The sequence below is a fragment of the Megascapheus bottae genome, chromosome 18 (genome assembly GCF_031878675.1).
Source record: "Megascapheus bottae isolate mThoBot1 chromosome 18, mThoBot2.hap1, whole genome shotgun sequence".
NCBI classification, from domain to species: domain Eukaryota; kingdom Metazoa; phylum Chordata; class Mammalia; order Rodentia; family Geomyidae; genus Megascapheus; species Megascapheus bottae.
The window spans coordinates 47645186-47664017 of record NC_143526.1 but is presented as its reverse complement, the minus strand read 5'-3'; the positions used below and the strand labels follow the sequence as shown (position 1 = coordinate 47664017).

The 18832-nt window shown below is 53.4% G+C and overlaps 1 protein-coding gene across 3 annotated transcripts in view; it reads left to right on the top strand.

The window, feature by feature from the left end:
* Positions 1 to 4969: 4969 nt before the first annotated feature.
* Tcfl5 (transcription factor like 5) overlaps positions 4970 to 18832 on the top strand; it is a 15956-nt gene continuing 2093 nt past the window's right edge. Inside the window, exons 1-5 of one of the 3 annotated variants that reach the window (XM_090352626.1) lie at positions 4970 to 5592; positions 6080 to 6263; positions 6660 to 6822; positions 8297 to 8543; positions 10961 to 11102. In XM_090352626.1, coding sequence (XP_090208752.1) covers positions 4973 to 5592; positions 6080 to 6263; positions 6660 to 6822; positions 8297 to 8543; positions 10961 to 11102 — 1356 coding nt within the window. In that variant the 5' untranslated portion in view covers positions 4970 to 4972. Of the gene's footprint in view, positions 5593 to 6079; positions 6264 to 6659; positions 6823 to 8293; positions 8544 to 10960; positions 11103 to 18832 lie in introns of all 3 variants that reach the window. The other 2 variants (XM_090352625.1, XM_090352627.1) reach the window with 2 other exon arrangements.

Sequence of the window (18832 nt, the reverse complement as noted above, 5' to 3'; positions counted from 1 at the left end):
TCCACAGCAGGAAAGGTCCAGGTTCTGCAGGGGGATAGCCTTCAGGACAGGCACACCCCGCAGGTGGCCTCCATCTTCGCATGCCAAGCCCTCCTATGGAGCCACGTGGCAGGACTCCCGGTCCTGTCCAGTCTGCAGAGGCAGTGTGGGGAAGGTCCTCGCCCTCCACCCCACGCAGTGGCCAGGGTGAGCAAAATTCTGGGAAGGGCCTGACCAGCTCGGGTGAGGAGGAAGGCAGGTGTCTGCCAGTTGGCATACCACGTCCTCGGGGAGGAGCAGAAGGTGCTGGGTCTACTCTGGGTTCTGCACCTGCCACTCTAGGCTTCCCGCCTGGAGACCATACACAGGCACCCACTGGCAGGGAGGCCAGGAAGGTTGGACCTGTCCCCTTCCCCCGTTTTCTCCCTCTCTGCAACTAATTCTTTTACAAAATGGAGGTTCTGGGGGCCCAGAGTCTGGCCTAGTGGTAGAGTGCCTGCCTAGCATGTACGAAGACCTGGGTTCGATTCTTTGGTACCACATACATAGAAAAAAGTGGAAGTGGTGCTGAGGCTCAAGTGGTAGAGCTCTAGCCTTGAGAAAGCCCAAGGACAGTGCTCAGGCCCTGAGCTCAAGCCCAGAACCGGAGGGGACGGGGGCGGGGGGGAGGAGGGGGGGGAGACGGGAGAGAAAAGCCAGACGAGCTGACGTGGTAGCTCACGCCTGTAATCCTGGCTACTCAGGAAGCTGAAGATCAAGGTTCAAAGCCAGCCCAGGCACAAAAAGACCTGAGACTCTTATCTCCAATTAACTACTAGAAAAGGGGAAGTGGGGCTTGGCTCAAGGGTAGGGTGGTAGCCTTGAGCTGAAGAGCTCAGGGACAGCCCAGGCCAAGTTCAATCCCCATGACCCACACAAAAAAGGAAAGCCAGAAAGGATGAGGCATGGCCCATCTGCCACACGGGGAACTCCTGGCCCCCTCCCCCAGCCAGGTACAGTGTGACTGTGGTCTGCTGGAAGTGCTAAGTCAGGCACCCCTCCCAGCCCTGCCACTATCGGGTACGTGGTCTGCTGTAAGGTACAGTGTCTGGAGGTGTGAGGGGAAGGGGTGGGGCTGCTCCAGGACAAACAGTGAGCTGTGGTGAGGACAAACACAAACTGACACAGACCCTGTCAGTGAATAAAGGTGATTCCGTCACCACTGCCCCACACGGGACACTGCTGGTGGACACAGCCCAGCTCAGGGGCTGGCTGAGCATGCCCAGAAGCATGTACCACATACATTAGAAAAATCCACAAGTGGTGCTGTGGCTCACGTGGTAGAGCTCTAGCCTTGAGAAAACCCAAGGACAGTGCTCAGGCCCTGAGCCCAAGCCCAGGACTGGCCAAAACACCAAAGTTCATCAGAAGGGTGCGAAGTGGATTAGGGCCAGGGCTGGAAACTGCCGTCGGTCTTCAAGGCACAGTTCTTGGTATGCACTGGGACCTTTCAGTCCAGACTTCCGAAAAGGCCTCGCCTATGTGCAAGCAGGCTGGGCAGGTCCAGGGGGGGACAGACAGTGCTTGCCTGGGTGGACACGGCTGCTGGTTGTGCTAACAGGTGAGCAGGGGCTGCAGGAGCCACGGCCTGGTGCCCACGTTGGCTGCCACAGCAGCAGGGCCACAGCGGCTGCTCCTCCTTGGTCTTCCCCCTCCCATACAGGTCAGGCTGGGGCCCAGTCTGGCTCCCCTCGTGTGACATGGAAATTGTCCATTCCTCTTGAAGTCAAACAGCAAAAAGCCAGAAGCAGAGCTGTGCCTTAAGTAGTAGCTTTGAGTACAAAAGCTAAGCAAGAGCACAGGGCCTTGAATTTAGGCACCAGTGCTCATTCATTCGCTGATTCTGTCCCTGTCTCTCCCTCCCTCTCTCTCTCTCTAACACACACATACACACACACACACACACTACAACCAAGTTTTAAAATTTTTACATTGGAATTATTATAAACTCACAAGAAATATAAAAGGAGTACAGAGAAGTCAGTCTCCCTTTCACCCAGTTTAAAGATTACACTTTTTAAAATTTGTGTGTGTGTGTGTGTGTGTGTGTGTGTGTGTGTGTGTGTGTGCGCGCGCCAGTTTGGGGGCTTGAACTCAGGGCACGAGCACTGTCTTTGGGCTTTCTCAAGGCTAGAGCTCTACCACTTGAGCCACAGCATCACTTCTGGCTTTTTTTCTTTTATCTTTCTTTTTTCTTTTTTTCTTTTTTTTTTGGTGGGTCATGGGGCTTGAACTTGGCCTGGGCGCTGTCTCTGAGCCCTTCAGCTCAAGGCTACTGCCCTACCCTTGAGCCAAGCCCTACTTCCCCTTTTTTAGAGGTTAATTGGAGATAAGAGGCTCAGGTCCTTTTGTGCCTGGGCTGGCTTTGAACCTTCATCCTCAGATCTCAGCCTCCTGAGTAGCTAGGATTACAGATGTGAGCCACAGCACCCAGCCCAGCATTTTCTATGTATGTGGTACATAGGAATTGAACCTGGGTCTTTGCGTATGCTTGGCAAGCACTCTACCACTAGGCCAAACTCCCGGCCCACAATTAGGTTTTTAAATATAGCAGTGATATCACCTTAGTGCTGGAAACCGACAGCTACATGCACGTGTGCACTCTGTGCTCTTTTTTCCTAACCTATTGTGTGCATTCAGACTGCCACCACTCTTAGGACACAGCTTCCTTCTACCGTGGGGCTGCCCTGCTGTGAGCTGTCAGTCCGTGGTTGATATGGCCAGACACTTCTGTCAGTGATGGATACCTTGTCATTATAGTGGCCACAGGCCTAGGAGGTAAGTAGTTCACTGGGGGAGCTCTCACACGGTCTCCTTCGTGGCAAACTCAGCATGGACACACTGGGGACCCTGTTTTGGGCTCTGAGAGCATCAGGCTCAGGTTTGGGGGCTGTGCACTTGCAAGATGTCCTGTCTTCTCAACACTTCCTCACCCTGTTCTTGCCACGTGTCTCCTTTGTGTCTCCTAACCTGGGGATGATGTGACTCCTACACCGTCTTCAGCGAGGCTAAGAGAAACCGACACAAATCCGATCTCTCACCGTGCCCATGATGCTTCTGTATTACAGCAGTTTCACAGCATGTCTTTTGTATGGACGCCTACTTTTTTTTTTTACAGTCACCATTGTTCCAGCTAACTGTTGTGGGTTTCTTCTTAAGAACAACTTGATGCACTGGTGGCCTGAGGGAGTCCCTGGGGACAGGCCCCATCGCTGGGCACTCTGGGCACAGCTTTGCTTGTTGCTGACCAGTGTCTGGATGTTCTAGATCTCTTGTCACTTGGGTGGATCTATCCATGTTACAGTCTGTGCCAGTGTCACATTTCAGGTCTTCTCATTCAGGGTCTACATCATGCTATAAATTTGATTATATCATTAGTGGCTTTATAATTTTGCTTTTTAAATTTTGATAATGCCAATCATCTGAAACATTCCACATTGTGTGTAATATTTTTCAAAATTATCCAGTTGTCTTGATATCATTTGCCAAGAGCCATTATTTACTCACTGAGTATTTTAATAATAGATGGAAAAACACATAAAACTCCAGTACTGTATTATTACTTACTGAAAAAACAGAGATGGCAAGAAACCATACATGCACTCCAAACACAAATGGTATCCAAACTTGTAGAAGCAGAGTGTCCTTGCAAGAAAACTATGCCTAAGTTCAAGGCCTTTAAACGCCCTCTTTTCTAAATGGAAAACAGACTTCCATGCATGAGCCTGCAATGTTAGACAAGAAGTGATTATTTTGAGCTTGTAAAAAGGAGTTTTTGAAGAATGCATATTGCCTGATGCACTTTCCATGTAGTACTCAGAATGAGAATTTCAAGGGGTTGGGCTACTATCAGCCTCAGGCTGTGGCCAAATGTCAAAGGTGTGGTCTGGCCTTGGATCTGGGGGTTTCTAGCCAAGAGAGAGAATTGCCGGACATTGGGTGTGTGGCTGGGTACCAGAAAGGGGTCTGCTGGTCCAAAGCAACTCAGGAGGCTGGATGGGAGGATGAAGCTATCCAGGGCAGGAAAGTGTGAGATCCTTGTCTCCGATGAATTACCAAAAAGCCGGAAGTGGAGCAGCAGCTCAAGTAGTGGAGCCCCAGACGAGGAGAAAGGCTCAGGAACAGCGTTCAGGGCCTCAGTTCAAGTCCAGGACCGGTGCCAAAAACAAAACAAAATGAAAACACGGAGGGGCGCGGCCGCCGTGGCAAGTGGCAAGGCCACGATCTGGCCTGTGGCAGGCCGGGCACCGGGGCTGGTGACATTTCCTGACAGAGGACCCGGACTTGGCCTGGGTAGCCACGGACCGACCGGTAAAGGGGACGGGTCCTGGAAGTGGGGAACAGGGAGGCAGGACGTGGGGGCGGAGCCAAGTGCCGGGGCGGGGCCAGACACTGGGGGCGTGGCCAGACGGAGAGAGACGTGGGGGAAGATACGGGGCGTGGCTAGGCACGGAGACGAGGCGGGGCCAGGCGCGGGGGCGGGGCCATGCGCGGGGGCGGGGCCAGGCAAGGAGAAGCCCGAAGGCAGGTGCGGGGGCGTGGCCAGGCGAGTGGGCGGGGCCATCCGGTACGGAGGTAGGGATAGGCGCGGGGCGGGGCCAGCCGTCGAGGCCCAGAAAGAGGTGCGCGCGCGCAGCAGCAGCAGCAGCAGCAGCAGCCGGCCGACGGGAGGCGGGGCCGGGGCGGGGTGGCAGCGGGCGGGCGGGCGGTTGGCCGGGGGCGGGGGCGGAGCGGCAGGTAACGGAGGGGCGGGGCCGCACGGGAGGTGGGGTTACCGTTGCCGGGCGGGGCGGGGCGGCGCAGGCGCATCGCGGCCGGGGGCCCTCAGCTGTTCCGCCCCCCTCCCCCCCAACGGCGCGTCCGCGGTGGCCGGGGCTGGGTCCTGCTCGGGCCGCGTCCCCGCCTCGCCGCCCGTCCGCGCCCGCGCCCCGCCGTTGGGCCGCGCCGCGCCGGCATGTCGGGCCCCGGGCCGCGGGAGCCGCCGCCTGAGGCGGGCGCGGCGGGCGGCGAGGCGGGCCCCGAGGGCGCGGGCGGCGGGGACGCGGCGCTGGGCGAGCCGGGGCTGAGCTTCACGACCACCGACCTGAGCCTGGTGGAGATGACGGAGGTGGAGTACACGCAGCTGCAGCACATCCTCTACTCGCACATGGAGGCGGCGGACGGCGAGCTCGAGGCGCGCCTCGGCTCCGCGCTGCTGGCCGGGCCCGGCGCGGGCGCGGGCGCGGCGGGCGCGCTGGCCCCGGCGCCGCCGGTGTACCCGGTGCTGTGCCCGCCGCTGGCGGCCGACGCGCCCTGCCTGGGCCACGTCGACTTCCAGGAGCTGCGCATGATGCTCCTGGGCGAGGCGGGCGCGGCCGAGAAGACCCCGGGCGGGGCGGACGCGGCGCGGGCGCGGGCGGACGGCGCGGCCAAGGAGGGCGCGGGCGCCGCGGGGCCCGAGGGCGCGCCCGAGGCCCGGGCCAAGCCCGCCGTGCGCGTCCGCCTGGAGGACCGCTTCAACAGCATCCCCGCCGAGCCGCCGCCGCCGGCGCCGCGCGGCCCAGAGCCCCCCGAGCCCGGCGTGGCGCTCAACAAGTGCGTGCAAGGGAGCGGCGGGCAGGGCGGGCCGGGGGCCGGTGCAAGGCCTGCTGCAGGTCCGCAGGGCCTCGGGCGAGGTCCGGGCCGGCCAGGGACCCGCCGCGGCCCCCCGCCCCGGTTGGGCAGGGTGAGAGGTGCGGGAGGCCCGGAAGGTGCCCCCTGCGCGCAGGCGCCTGTGCAGACAGGGAGAGCCCTGCTGACCGCACCCGGCACCGCGGAGGCCCGGGACGCTGTCCGTGGTGCTCCCGCGGCGGCCTTGGGAGGAGTCTGGAGCCGGCAGGCAGCGCCGCGGGTGCCGGGCCGGGGCCGTCCAGGGTGTGGACAGCGCCGGGGGACCCCGCCACCCCCGGGGCGCGCCTTCCGCGGGTGCCGGGCTGGCCGTCCAGGGTGTGCTCAGGGCCCCGGGGACCCCTCCGCCCCCCGGGGAGGCGGGGCCGAGCGCGCCTCTGCGCTTCTTCCTGAGGGTCTGGGTCTTGTCTTGCAGTTTGGTGACTCTCATTCGGCATCCCTCAGAATTAATGAACGTCCCGCTTCATCAGCAACAAAACAAATGCACCACGCTAGTGAAAAACAAAACGGCTGCCGCCACGACCGCGCTGCAGTTCACCTACCCGCTGTTCACGAGCGCGTGCCCCCCGGGCGGGAGCTCCGGCCTCGCCCAGACCCAGGTGAGCCGCGGGGCCCGGGGCAGCCAGGGCCCAAGGACTTTCCTCCTTCGTGGACAGGAGGGCTGTTGGCTTTCAAGTTGGGGATAGCTATGTACGCGGGGCTGTTAAAAAGCAGTGAAGGCAGCGCTGTTGAAGTTGGTGGATCAGTAGAGTCAGTGACTCGTGGGCTAAGTGCATCTGTGCTTGCCACGAAGAGCAGAGGAAGCAGCTAGGCGCGGTTGCTCCCACTGGAACCCCAGTACTCTGGAGTCTGAGGCAGGAGGGTCTTGGGTTCATGGCAACCTGGACTATATAGACAGTTCCAAGCCAGGCTTCGCTGAAACCTGTCTCTTAAAAACAAAACGGAACAAATTAAGCCACATGCTGATAAAACCCCTGTTGCTTCATCTTTTCCAGAGTTGTAGTAATTCATGCTCTATACTGGAAGCTGCCAAGCATCAGGATATCGGACTGCCTAGAGCATTTTCGTTCTGTTACCAGCAAGAGATTGAGTCCTCTAAACAGACTTTAGGTAGCAGAAACAAAGCTTTGCCCGAGCAGGTTTGGATTAAAGTGGGAGGTAAGCGATGGGAGCAGCAGGGCCTCCTCTGGCCGCCCGGCCGGTCCTCTGGGAGCAGGCCGGGCTGGAGGCAGTTTAGACCTAGACGACTGTCTCAGGGGCCCAACTCTTTAACAGAAAAATGAGAGACTCCATTTGCAGCAATCAGAATTACTTGAAGTGCTTTATTAGTAGTGGTAGTATTTTTTTTTTCACCTACTCTATGAGTAAAGTGGCAGTCTGACATCTACTGGAAGCCAGGGTGTGTGTAACAAGGGGGAAGGCCCTGCGATTGTGTGTGTGTGTGTGTGTGTGTGTGTGTGTGTGTGTGTGTGCGCGCGCGTGCGTGTGCGTGTGCGTGTGCATGTGTGTGGGGAGCAGCCATACAGTAATCAGGAAGTCTGGGAATCAAAAAAGCTTCTGCAGGAGAACTTTGCTGATGGTGAAAGTTCTCATTGTTTTCCCTAGCAAAAAGTGTTGTTGCTCTTTGTGCCATCCTGGAGCTTGAACTCAGGGTCTGTGTGTTGTCCATGAGTGTTCTTCACTTAAGACTGGCACTCTGCCACTTGAGCCACAGCTCTGCTTCTGGCTTTTCGGGTGGTTAATCGGAGATAAGAGTCTCACAGATGTCCCTGCCTGCGTAGGACTTTGAACTGCACTCCTCAGACCTCAGCCTCTTGAGTAGCTAGGGTTACAGGTGTGAGCCCCTGGCGCCCAGTGAGAGGATGGTTCTTGTATGACACAGCAAGACTGTTAAGCCAAGGTTTGAGAGCTGATAAATTGTGGGGCGTCATTTATCCCCTGCTCTCCAGCCAGTCCTCTCCTCCTCCTCCCCTGGACGTTTTAGGTAAAGTGTTTGGCATTCTGTTAATGTGGCCCCCTGCTGAGGTCTCCAGCTAAGAAGTAAAGCACCGGAACTTGCTGAAGCTGGTGTCCGGGAGCCCTGGCTTTTGTGGCACCCGGGCACAGATGCAGGTCCTCACGCCTACTGGGTGGGTGCCTGCTGCTGTTGGTCTGATTTGGCTTTGTGTCCTGTGACTCGGCAGCACACAGCAAGAATGCTGTGGCATTCCTCAAAGCTCCTACTTGGAGGCAAGCACACACTCAGGCCGCTTACATTTTGCCTTCTTGTGAGCACTAGTTAAAATATCAATTTTCTTTTTCCAGTCCTGGGGCTGGAACTCAGGGCCTGGGCACTGTCCTTGGGCTTTCTCAAGGCTAGAGCTCTACCACGTGAGCCACAGCACCACTTCCAGCTTTTTCTATGCGTGTGATACCGAGGGTCTCTGTAGGCTAGGCAAGCACTGTACCACTGGGCCGCGCTCTGTTTCCCGGTGCAGGGCCGATGGCGTCAGCGCCTCCATCACAACCCACTGGATCTCTTTCCCGAATGTGCTTTGTATTGAAGAAGAAAAAACTGTATTCAGCACTAAGCAAGTTAACATTAACGGAGTAAAAAATTAAATGACTTCTTTTTCCTTCTTTTGCAAAGAAGAAGCGCTATGTAAACAAGCCATAAATAAGAGGAACCGGAGTAGGATCCGCCAGCTGGACACAAGCGTGGAGCGAAGAGCCCTCGGGGAGATCCAGAACGTGGGTGAGGGCCCCGCCGCAGCACAGGCAGCCTGGCAGTCCTCGGAGTCCTCCTCGCAGTCCAACCCGGGGGAGCAGACGCAGAGCGGGCCCCAGGGAGGGCGATCTCAGCGTCGCGAGAGGCACAACCGAATGGAGAGAGACCGAAGGTGAGGCACGCGACGGGCGTCTTCGACGAGGGGGCTTGTGCGCCATCTGTGCAGCTGTCCTGGGTGTGTGGGTTTGTGCTATTGGCCGGGCTGTTGAGAGGTGGGCCAGGGGTCCCCCAGGTTCAGCACCCCTGTGGGCTCTGCGCTAGGACTCAGTACAGAGAATGCTGGGATTCCTCCAGCAGCACAGGGGGGAGGGACTGTGCGCAGCAGCAGTGCTGGCCCCCCTAGGAGGAGCCTCGCAGACCACCTCCCGGCCAGGGGAAAGCCTGGGCGCTGCCCTTGGCAGGCTTAGCTCTCCGGGCTGGCACCCTCAACTCTCTCCCACACTGGGTGGGGCTGGCCGGCCTGGTGCAGCTGTCAGTGGCCAAGCCTCCGGCTGGCAAGTGAGTCCTGCACAGTGTCACTGCACATTTTGTTCAATTCTTTAAGAATGCTGGAGAAAGAGGAGATTAGAACTTAATGTCTTAGCTGTGGATTTGATTTGTACTTTCCTGTGTAAAAGCAAAGGTGGCTTTTGTTTTGGTTGTTGTTACAGTTTTCCTAATAATTCACTTAGTTATATATTGAGTACTGTGTGTCCATTTGTTTTCAGCTCAGGGAATAAGTGGTACTAAGTGAATCCAATACTCACCTTTGAAATTCCAATATTGAACATTGAGCCAAGACAATTTGTTCTTTCTTAAAGAGCTACATTAATGCTAACTAGATCTTTCCTTCTCCTCCCTTCCTCCCTCCCTACTTCCTTTCCTCCCTCCCTCCCTGCCTCCCTCCTTCCCTTCCTCCCTTCCTCTCTTCCTCCCCTTCTATGTCTTCATACTAGAACATGAACTCAGGCCCTCATATTCTTTTTTTTTTTTGCCAGTCTTGGGCTTGAGCTCAGGGCCATAGCACTCTCCTTGGACTTTCTCAAGGCTAGAGCTCTACCACTTGGGCCTCAGCACCACTTCTGGCTTTTTTTTTTTTTTCTATGTATGTGGTACCAAGGAATCGAACCTGGGTCGTCGTGTGTGCTAGGCAAGCACTTTAACCACTAGGCCAAACTCCCGGCCCCAGGCCCTCATACTCTTACTTGGCTTTTTCACTTAAGGCTGGCACTCTACCACTTGAACCATACCTCTACTTCTATTATTTTTGCTCGTTAATTGGAGTTGAGTCTCACTGACTTTGCTTTAAACCTCAATCTCGGATCTCAGCCTCTTGAGTAACTAGGATTAGAGGTGTGAGCCACCAGTGCCCAACTATTGCCTTTCTTATAATACTTGTTCACACCTTCCTTCTAATGGGGAAACTTGTCTGAACTCATTGAGTAGTGAGGGGTATTCTCCTGACCCTGACGCCTGTTTGGTTTGTCAAGTGCTGCTCTGTGATGCTCTTCAGCTGCACGTCCACTTTTGGAGGTGTGAGTTTTCACTTCGTCCTCCTTTCGTCTCATGTCAAGTTTTTCTCACCTTTAGCATAGAATTGCTATCTACTGCGCACACTTGACCTCAGAGGATCAAAATGAAGTAAGTTGGTAGGTGGAGGTTGGCAGGGTGCCTAGAAGCTCGGGTGTGGCTGGTGGCCAGTGTGCCAGCTCTTGGTTTCCTTTTTCTTTTTGTCAGTCATGGGGCTTGAACTCTGGGCCTGGGCGCCATCCTTGAGCTCTTCAGCTCAAGGCTAGCACCCTACCCTTGGAGCCACAATACCACTTCCCCATTTTCTAGTAGTTAACTGGAGATAAGAGTCTGATGGACTTTAGTGTGCCCTGGCTGGCTCTGAACTGGGATCCGCCGATCTCAGCTTCCTGAGTAGCTGTGGTTACAGGTGTGAGCCACCGCATCTGGCTAGTTTTCTTTTATGAAGTCTCCGATTGCAATTTTTTGTGTGCGGGTGTACAGAGGCATAACAATATGAGTCACCTTGTAGATGTTTCCATACTTTATTGAATGCAAGACTCAAGTTGTAAGTGTTTAGAGCTTTGTTTTGTTTCCAGGGCTAATGATGAGATCCCGGGCTGTGTCAGGGTTAAGCAAAGCAGTGGTTGAGGTGGTTGGTTTGGTCGGTTTGGCCCTCACTGAGCTGGGATCCCGCAGGCTCTTCTGAGCAGCTGCAGCCACATAGAGCTGTTCTCGTAACGTGCCGCCACCCTGCTGGAATGGGGTCAGCTGCTTTCCTGGATGTTTCCCCTGCGTCCTGACGAGGTTACCAGCTGGGGGGAACTTTGACTCGAGTGTCATTTCTGGCTTCTGTGAGCTGGCCGGGCACGGTCGTGAAGAGCTTGTGGGCGCGAAGCTTCCGGGGCGGGCACATTCCCAGGCGAGCACGCGCTCAGCTCAGCTCCAGGAGCTCTGTTTCCTTGGAGTAAAACAGTGAACCTCCTGTCGCTCTTCTCTTCACCAGCCGCCCTGTGTGATTACTCTGGGTTTTGACTGCAGGCGCAGAATCCGAATTTGCTGTGATGAGCTGAATCTTTTAGTTCCGTTCTGCAACGCAGAGACAGATAAGGCAACCACCCTGCAGTGGACTACGGCCTTCCTGAAGTATATTCAGGAAAGACACGGGGATTCTCTTAAAAAGGTCAGTATGCAGTAGGCCAGGTAGGGTTGCTCTCCAGCCTTCTTTCTACTCTTCTTTCCTAAGTATCATTCAAGCCGCCCTCGGCTTCCAGGAATCTTAATACCAAACGCTAGGGCCCACGCGAAGGACGCGTCACCCACCACCACTGCCACCTATTCAAGTCACTCGCAGCCCAGATGTGCTTATGAGAGGGCAGTGAGTAAGTGGCTGTTGAATCAGAACTGTCAGGTAATAAACTGGACACTCAGCTGTGTGCAGTGTATTATATTGGAGGCTACAAGATGTGTGGGGCATGAGTTTTGCCCTCAGAAAAACCATGAAAGTGACGAAAGCAAATAGAGAAAAAGGGTAGCCAGAAGTCGAGTACGTGGTCCGGGTCTTCAGGTGTGTTCGGAGGGCCAGTGTCCTATTTCTAGGGGCTGGGCTGTGAAACCTGCGGCAAGCCAGGCCTGGTGGGCGTGGGAGCCGACTCACCAGGGGTCAGAGAAGGGCAGCCACCGCCGGTAGCTCCTGTGCTGAGCTTGGGGCCTCCGTGCCCGGCTGGCTCTGGCAGGGCATGTGGCTCTTTGTCCCCTCAGGCAGGATAGAGCCTTAGAGAAGAGAGCAGGCCCACTGGATCCTGGTGCAGAGTCCAGCAGCCCTCCAGGAGGGAGGGCTCAGAGGGGCACAGCCAACCTGGGACCTTTCCAAGGGCGCCTGTGCCAGGCAGCGCTGAGCACGCCGCTTTCTGGGGCCTGGGAGTCAGAGTTCCCGCCCTTCCCTGTCCACCGGACAGTCTCATCCTCTGTTGCCTGCCTTCTGCCCTCCTTCTACATTCAATCCCATTTTAAAGCCATATGATGTTGAGTTTATTCTAATGTAGTTGTTTATAACGTTGTTCCTGAATATCATCTGTTAATGGTAGACTATTGGTTTGTTTTAATAAAATAAAGCTTTATGATTGTTAAAAGGCTTGATGTTTGGATTTGTGTATCTATTTCTAGTGATATTGATATATAGGTATATATTGATATGCCTTAACTACAATGAGGGTTTGTAGGTTTTGAAATGTTTGTCACCTATACTCAAAGATTATTAAATAGACTTGAGACGATGGACATAAAAGTCTAGACTGTTCCTAGGATGGCTCTGGAATTGATTACATTGAGCTTCTAGGCTGTTTCCAGGAGGGATTCTCAGACCCGTCAGGCAGAGTAGAGCTGGCGAGAGCCTGGGCAGCGGAATGTTGTTGGCTGAACACTTCGTTCTTGGTACGTTCATAGTCCTCGTTCCCTTTTTCAGGTTCTTTTCTGGAGGTGGAGAGCAGGGGTTGGAACCCAGAGCCTTGTGCTTGCAGAGCAGGCACACTGCTCTTGAGCCACACCTCCACTCCGTCTTTTGCTATTGTTATTTTTCAGATAGGGCTTTGTGTTTTGCCTGGGACTGGCTTTGCACTGTGGTCCTCCTCCTGTGTCTCCACGTCGTTGGTGTTACAGATGTGTTGCCACGCCTGGCTTCATTAGTGTTCTGACGAGCATGTGCGCGACCGTGTGTGCCGCCTGTATGCTCGGCTCTTGACCTCTGCCATCCCTACACCCTCCCGTTACCCACACGCTTCAGAGAGACGGCCATAGACCCCAACCTCATCTCAGGATATCCCCCCCGCCGTGTGATCCTGGCACTGTCCCCAGCCCCACAGAGCTGGTGGCAGTGTCCTGCTGGCTGTCCAGAGTGCTCTTAAACCGATCTTTGTCGCTGGACTCATTTTTCCTTGACACAGACGGTGGCCGTGGGTTGTGTCTTGGATGTGTCCGGGTGCATAGCCTCTATTCTACACCCAGGGTCAGCATGGTGTTGTCTTTAGAATTCCTGCTTCTGGATTGGGATTTTTGTGATAATTTGTGTGCACATGTACATGTGTGCGGTACTGGGGCTTGAACTCAGGACCTCATGCTATCTCTTGACTTGTTTGCTCAAGTCTATTGCATGAGCCATAATTCCATTTCTGGTGTTTTACCAGTAGATTGGAATTGAGAGTTCCAGAGTTTTGCCTGTCTGTGTTGACTTCAGAGATCCTCAGATCTCAGCCTCCGGAGGAGCTAGGCCAACGGTGCCAGCCACCAGCACCCAGCGCCCGTGGGGCTCCCACAGCTCCGGCCACCCTCTGCCCCTGCTTCACCGTCTTTTCCTTCCTGCACACGGTGGGAAGGCGAATCACTGACGTGGGGTGGGCGTGGAAGGGAAGACCCTCTTATCAGTGTGGGGCTCCCTCTTCCCCCGCAGCCCCTCAGAGCCCGAGGGCCGGTGCCTGCTGGGCGGCCATGGGCAGCCACCTGCCAGCACTGCTGTGCCGGCACTCTGTGCCTTCTAGGGTGTCTTGTGCATGACAGTCTTGGCATATGGTGTGGATGGTGGAATCTGTGCGCCCTCAGTTGCATTCTTTACAGTCTTGCACTTCCGCAGGAAGGACTCACACCGGGTAAGTGATAGTCATCGGTGTGCATGGCACCGCGAGCAGTGGGTTATTATACACGCATGGCACGCCTGTGCACGGCACCGCGCGCAGTGGGTTATTACACACGCATGGCACGCCTGTGCACGGCACCGCGCGCAGTGGGCTATTACACACGCATGGCACGCCTGTGTACGGCAGCCGCTCCTGCTGCCTTCCGCACACCAGAGGCCAGCGTGGAGCCCAGCAGCATTCCCTGCCGCTCCTCTGCTCGGGGAAGCAGTCGTGTCTCACCACACAGGGTGCAGCAGCGCCGGTGCCAGGAGGTGGGGTCTGCCGTGGGCTTCTGCGGAGACCACTCCAGTGCTTCTTTCCTGGAGTTGTATCCCGTTGGCATGGGTGCGGAGAATGCCCCGCTCCTGCACACTTTGGGAAGCAGTGCAGTGTGGGAAGAGGCCCTCCCGAGTCTGGCCTCCTTTGCCTTTGGCCTTTCTTGCTGAGTGCCGGCCCTGGCCTGTTGCTCACGGCATCGCCATGTGAAGAGCCTGTCATGGTGTGTTTATTACTTCCTTTTACTACTTGAAATCTTATATTTGCCAGGCACCAGTGGCTCACATCTTAATCTCAGCTACTCAAGGCTGAGATCTGAGGATCATGGTTCAAAGCCAGTCCTGGCAGGACAGTCTGTGAGACTCTTAATTTCAGTTAACTGGAGGTGGAGCTGTGGTCCAAGTGATAGAGCCTTAGCCTTTATTAGCCTTTAGCAAAAAGAAAGCTCAGGGACAGCATCAAAACCCTGACTTCAAGCCCCAGGACCAGCACATGTGTGTGTGTGTGTGTGTGTGGTGTGTGTGGGGTGTGTGTGTGTGTGTGTGTGTGTGTGTGTGTGTGTGGTGTGTGTGTGTGTGCACGCGCGCACGCGTGAACACACATGCACCTTATTCCTTTCTGTAAGGTTTGGGGTGGAGGGGAGTTGAATGTTTGTTTTTAGTCTTCCTTCCTTGTGAATGCCTGTAGAGCAAATTTCTGTCTTACTACTGTTTCAAAACTACCTACAGGTTGGAATGTAATGCTCTCACTTTCTCTGAGCAGGCTTTGTTTACTTGTTCAGCATGTGGGTTCTCTGGAAATAGACTTTAAAGTTTCCACGCGTGTTGTTGTACAATGCCATGCTCCACAGCTACACTGCGCCTCCAGTCCCAAGTTTTCATCATTCTAGAAAAGGCTTCTTACCTGTTTCGTGTAGGTTTCTTACGTTGTGACTAATGAAGATGCTCTGTATAACGGGGGAAAAAGGTTTTAAACCTTCTGGACTCTTGGCATTGTGACCTTTTATGTGGTCAACTAAAGAAGATCATGAATATTTGGAATTATTCTGCATGTTTATTATACTGAGATGGTTGGAATTTAAACTGCTGCTTCTCTTCATGTCAGTCTGTGTGGATTGTGGCTCTGGTCAGATCACAGAGTTCTGGCATCTTTGTTAGGTAGGCACAGATGCCCACCTGTCTGACGTCCTCTGAGTGCCTTCTTTAGTCAGTTTGAAGTCTTTCTTTGTTCCTCCTAACTTTGCCTTTAATCCTTGACAGATTACACAGTTTTCTTCCTTGTGACTTCCTGGCATGTTTTCTGAATTTAAATTTATGTAGGCTTATTACTGAAATTAATATCATAGTTATAAAACCTAATAAAACAATTTGGTCAAATGCCATCTTGAAATGTTCTGATTACTTGTAAGAATTCTGTAAACCGCAGGTATTCTCTGAGTGTGATGGCTCAAGTCTATACTCTGAACTTCTTGGGAGATAGAGATCCAAGATCAGGGATTGCAGTTTGAGACCAGAGGGACCATAAACCAAGGCCTTACCTGAAAAGTAGGTCATGCCCAAAGGGGCTGGAGGCGTGCCTTAAGTGGTAGTGCACTGGCCTGGTAAAGTGCAAGGCCCCGAATACCATTGCAAGATTTGCCAAAAAACAAAGACAGCTTCTTAAAAAAAAAAAAAAAAGTAAATAAAGCAACAGCCAGGCACTGTGACTCACGCCTGTAATCCTAGCTACTCAGGAGACTGAGATCCGATGATCTCAGTTCAAAGCCAGCACAGGCACTAAAGTCCAGGAGACTCTTATCTCCAGTTAACCACCAGAAAACCGGAAGTGACTCTGTGATTCAAGTGGCAGAGTGGTAGCTTGAGCTGAAGAGGTCAGGGGTAGGGGATAAGCGCCCAGGCCCAGAGTTCAAGCCCCCCCCCAAAAAAAAGCAAAACAAAAACAAACCTGTTTTTCATGTTTTGTTGAAAATAGGTACTGAGTGAGAGCATGGTGACAGTAACTTAGAGGTTACCTGGGTGTACCCCACCCACGTCCACCGGGCCCGGCTGCGTAGCCCCGCCCTGCTCTTCACTGAGAGAGGTGCCACACTGCCTCGTCTTGTGCGAAGAAGGTAATGAAACAAAGTGCTTGCTTATGTCTGAGACATGATTACTTTTTCCTTTTGGGTTTTTGTGGAGTTACCCTAAAAGGTAAATTCTACCTTGCCAAATGTAGGCAGGTTTTTTTCTGTATCATAGTGCAGTACATTGGAAGCCTGATTTCAAGACCTACTACAGAGTGACAGTGACCAAAACAGCTTTGATCTGGCGTAAAATCAGATCAGATCCAGACCAAGAGAACAGATCACATCAAGCCAACTGATTTTGGACAGAGGTTCCAAAACCTTATACTGGAGGAAGGCTAGGCTCTCCCACATGATGCTCCGAAAAGAGAACCACATATGGGCTCGGGGTGTACCGCTCCCTCACTGGACAAAATCAGCTCAACACGCATGGACACCATAAATGTCAGAGTGCCTGCCTCTCAAGCATGAGGTGCAAACCCCAACTGCCAAAGAAAATGCGAAAGAAGGACCTGACTCACTGAACAAAATGTTCAAGCAATGGTTTTCTGGAAAGGACCCCCAGAACGCAGGAAAAAGGGCAAAAGTGATAAGTGGGATTCTGTTCAGCTAAAAGGCCATATGGCCAAAGAGAAAAGTAAGCAAAATAAAGGAACTCTAAAGAATGGCAGAAAACGGTCAATTACTCATCTGAGAGGATTAATTTCCAGAATATAGGAGGAACTAAGAAAAAACAAAATGTGAGTCAATTTAAAAATGAGCAAATAATCCAAATAGACACTTCTGGAAAAAGGAAATATAATTTCATGAGCTGCCAGGGAACTGCAAACTAGAACTACAATGAAATAGCATCTCTGCCCAGTTAGAATGGCTGTTTTTAAGAGAAGACTGGATAGGGCAAAAGGAACCTTGACGTGGCTGGTGGAAACAGAACAGTGTGAAGGTTCTTCAGAAAACTAAAAATGGAGCTACCAGCTAATCCAGCTTTAACGATTGGGGGTGAACAAGTGAAGGCAGTGAAACAGCGTTCCAGAGAGTGGTATGTGCCCGTGATTCTCATGGTACTGTCTACAGTGGCCAAGATGGGAAGTCGGCCTCGTGCCACTGAAGAGACAGGGGTAGGGGGACAGTAGCAGCATAGAGGGAACAATTTCATTGACAACAAAATGCACGGAACTGAAGGACATATGTGCAATGGTACGTGCCAGAAACAAAGACAGCTAGATAGGCCATGTTCTCTCAGGGAGGCTGCACAGCGCTGCCCTGAAGTAGAAGCTGTGGAGGAAAGGGTGTGTGGACACAGGCAGACTGGAATCGGACTGCGTGTTGTAACCATATGTTGAAATTTTAACACCAAACTACATCAACAATGTGTAATTCATGTTCTATAAAATGAAAATTTAAAAGCATATAAAATAATGTTATATGCTTAGCTTACATTGTAGCCTAAAACTTAAAAAAATGTGGGTACTGGGGATTTAATCAGGGCCCTCTGGGGGGGCTCTGCCACTTGGGCCATACCCCAGTCCTTTTGGCTTCTGGTTTATTTTTCAGAGAGGGCCTGGTGCTCCTTCCTGGGCAGTCTCAGACCTCAGTCCTCCTACATCTCAAGCAGCTGGGCTCATAGGCATGCATCGCATGCCCAGCCTGCATCCTAGAGCCTCGGAAGGCTGTAAATCGACGCGCAGGCAGAGCTTCTGAGTGTCGGTAATAGTTGGACGTGGCAGGTGGGCATTGGTCGAATGTAATTTCTGTGTGGATAGGTAGATGATTGCAGTAAGATAGGTGATGTGGGATTTAAATCAGTGGCAGCAGTACATCTCTCTTTCCCATCCTGAATTAAGCAAGAGCAAGAGCTTACTGTAACTCAGTGACAAAGGGCAACACAAAATTGAGAAGTGGCCAAAAGATGAAACTGGGGGTTTGGCCCAAGTGGTGGAGAGCCAGCTGTGAACAAGCTGAGCAAGAGCTCGAGGATCAGCACAAGTAAGCACATATTCTATCTGGAAAAGCGGCGGGGGGGGGGGGGCTTGCAAAAGACTAGAATAGACCTGTTTCCAGACATGTGTGTGAATGCACAGTGAGCTTCTTTCTGGGATGACTCTTGAAAAAACTTTGAGAATAGCAAGTGTTGGCAATAGGGGCCTGGAGTGTGTGCAGGGTCAGCAAACACGGGGACGTGTGGCTCCTGTGGAGAAGGACCTGCCATAGGATCCAGCAATTCCATTCTGGGTATAAACCCCAAAGAATTGGAAATAGGGAGCAGACTGTACCTGGCTACAAATACGGCCAGAAGCACTGTTCACAGTAGTGGAAAGGTGGTGTCAGCAGGTAGACACTGCCTTCCAGAACCTGCCAGAACCTCCAGCCTAGCCTAGGCCACTGGCTTGTAGGAAATTCAGGGGAAAAAAATACTAACCACTGCTGAGGATATGTGAAAGCCAGTGTGGACAAATGATTCCATTTCTTCAATAAATAAATGACGTGGAGCCAGGCTCCGTGGCTCGCGCCTGTCGTCCAGCTCCTCAGGACCCTGAGCGTCAGAGTCTGAAGCCAGCCCGGGCAGGAAACTCCATGAGACCCTTAAGTAAACTACAGGAAAAAAAAAAAAAAAAGCTAGGAGCGGCACTATGGCTCACTTACCTTGAACAAAAGCAACTCAGGCGCAGCGCTCAGGCCTGGCCAAAAAAAAAAATCCACAGGAAAAAGGAAGGGTGACCAATTATAGATTCAAAGATATTTACGTGCCTAAGACAATATTTGGATCCCAGTTCACATAAGTCGGTTGTGTAAGACGTTTGTACATGGGGACCACTGCTCCTGGGACATGCTGCAGGAGTGACTGCCCCGCCCCCACAGTGACTGCACTGCAGCTGGGCTTTCAGAGCGGAAATGCCAGGAGCTGCT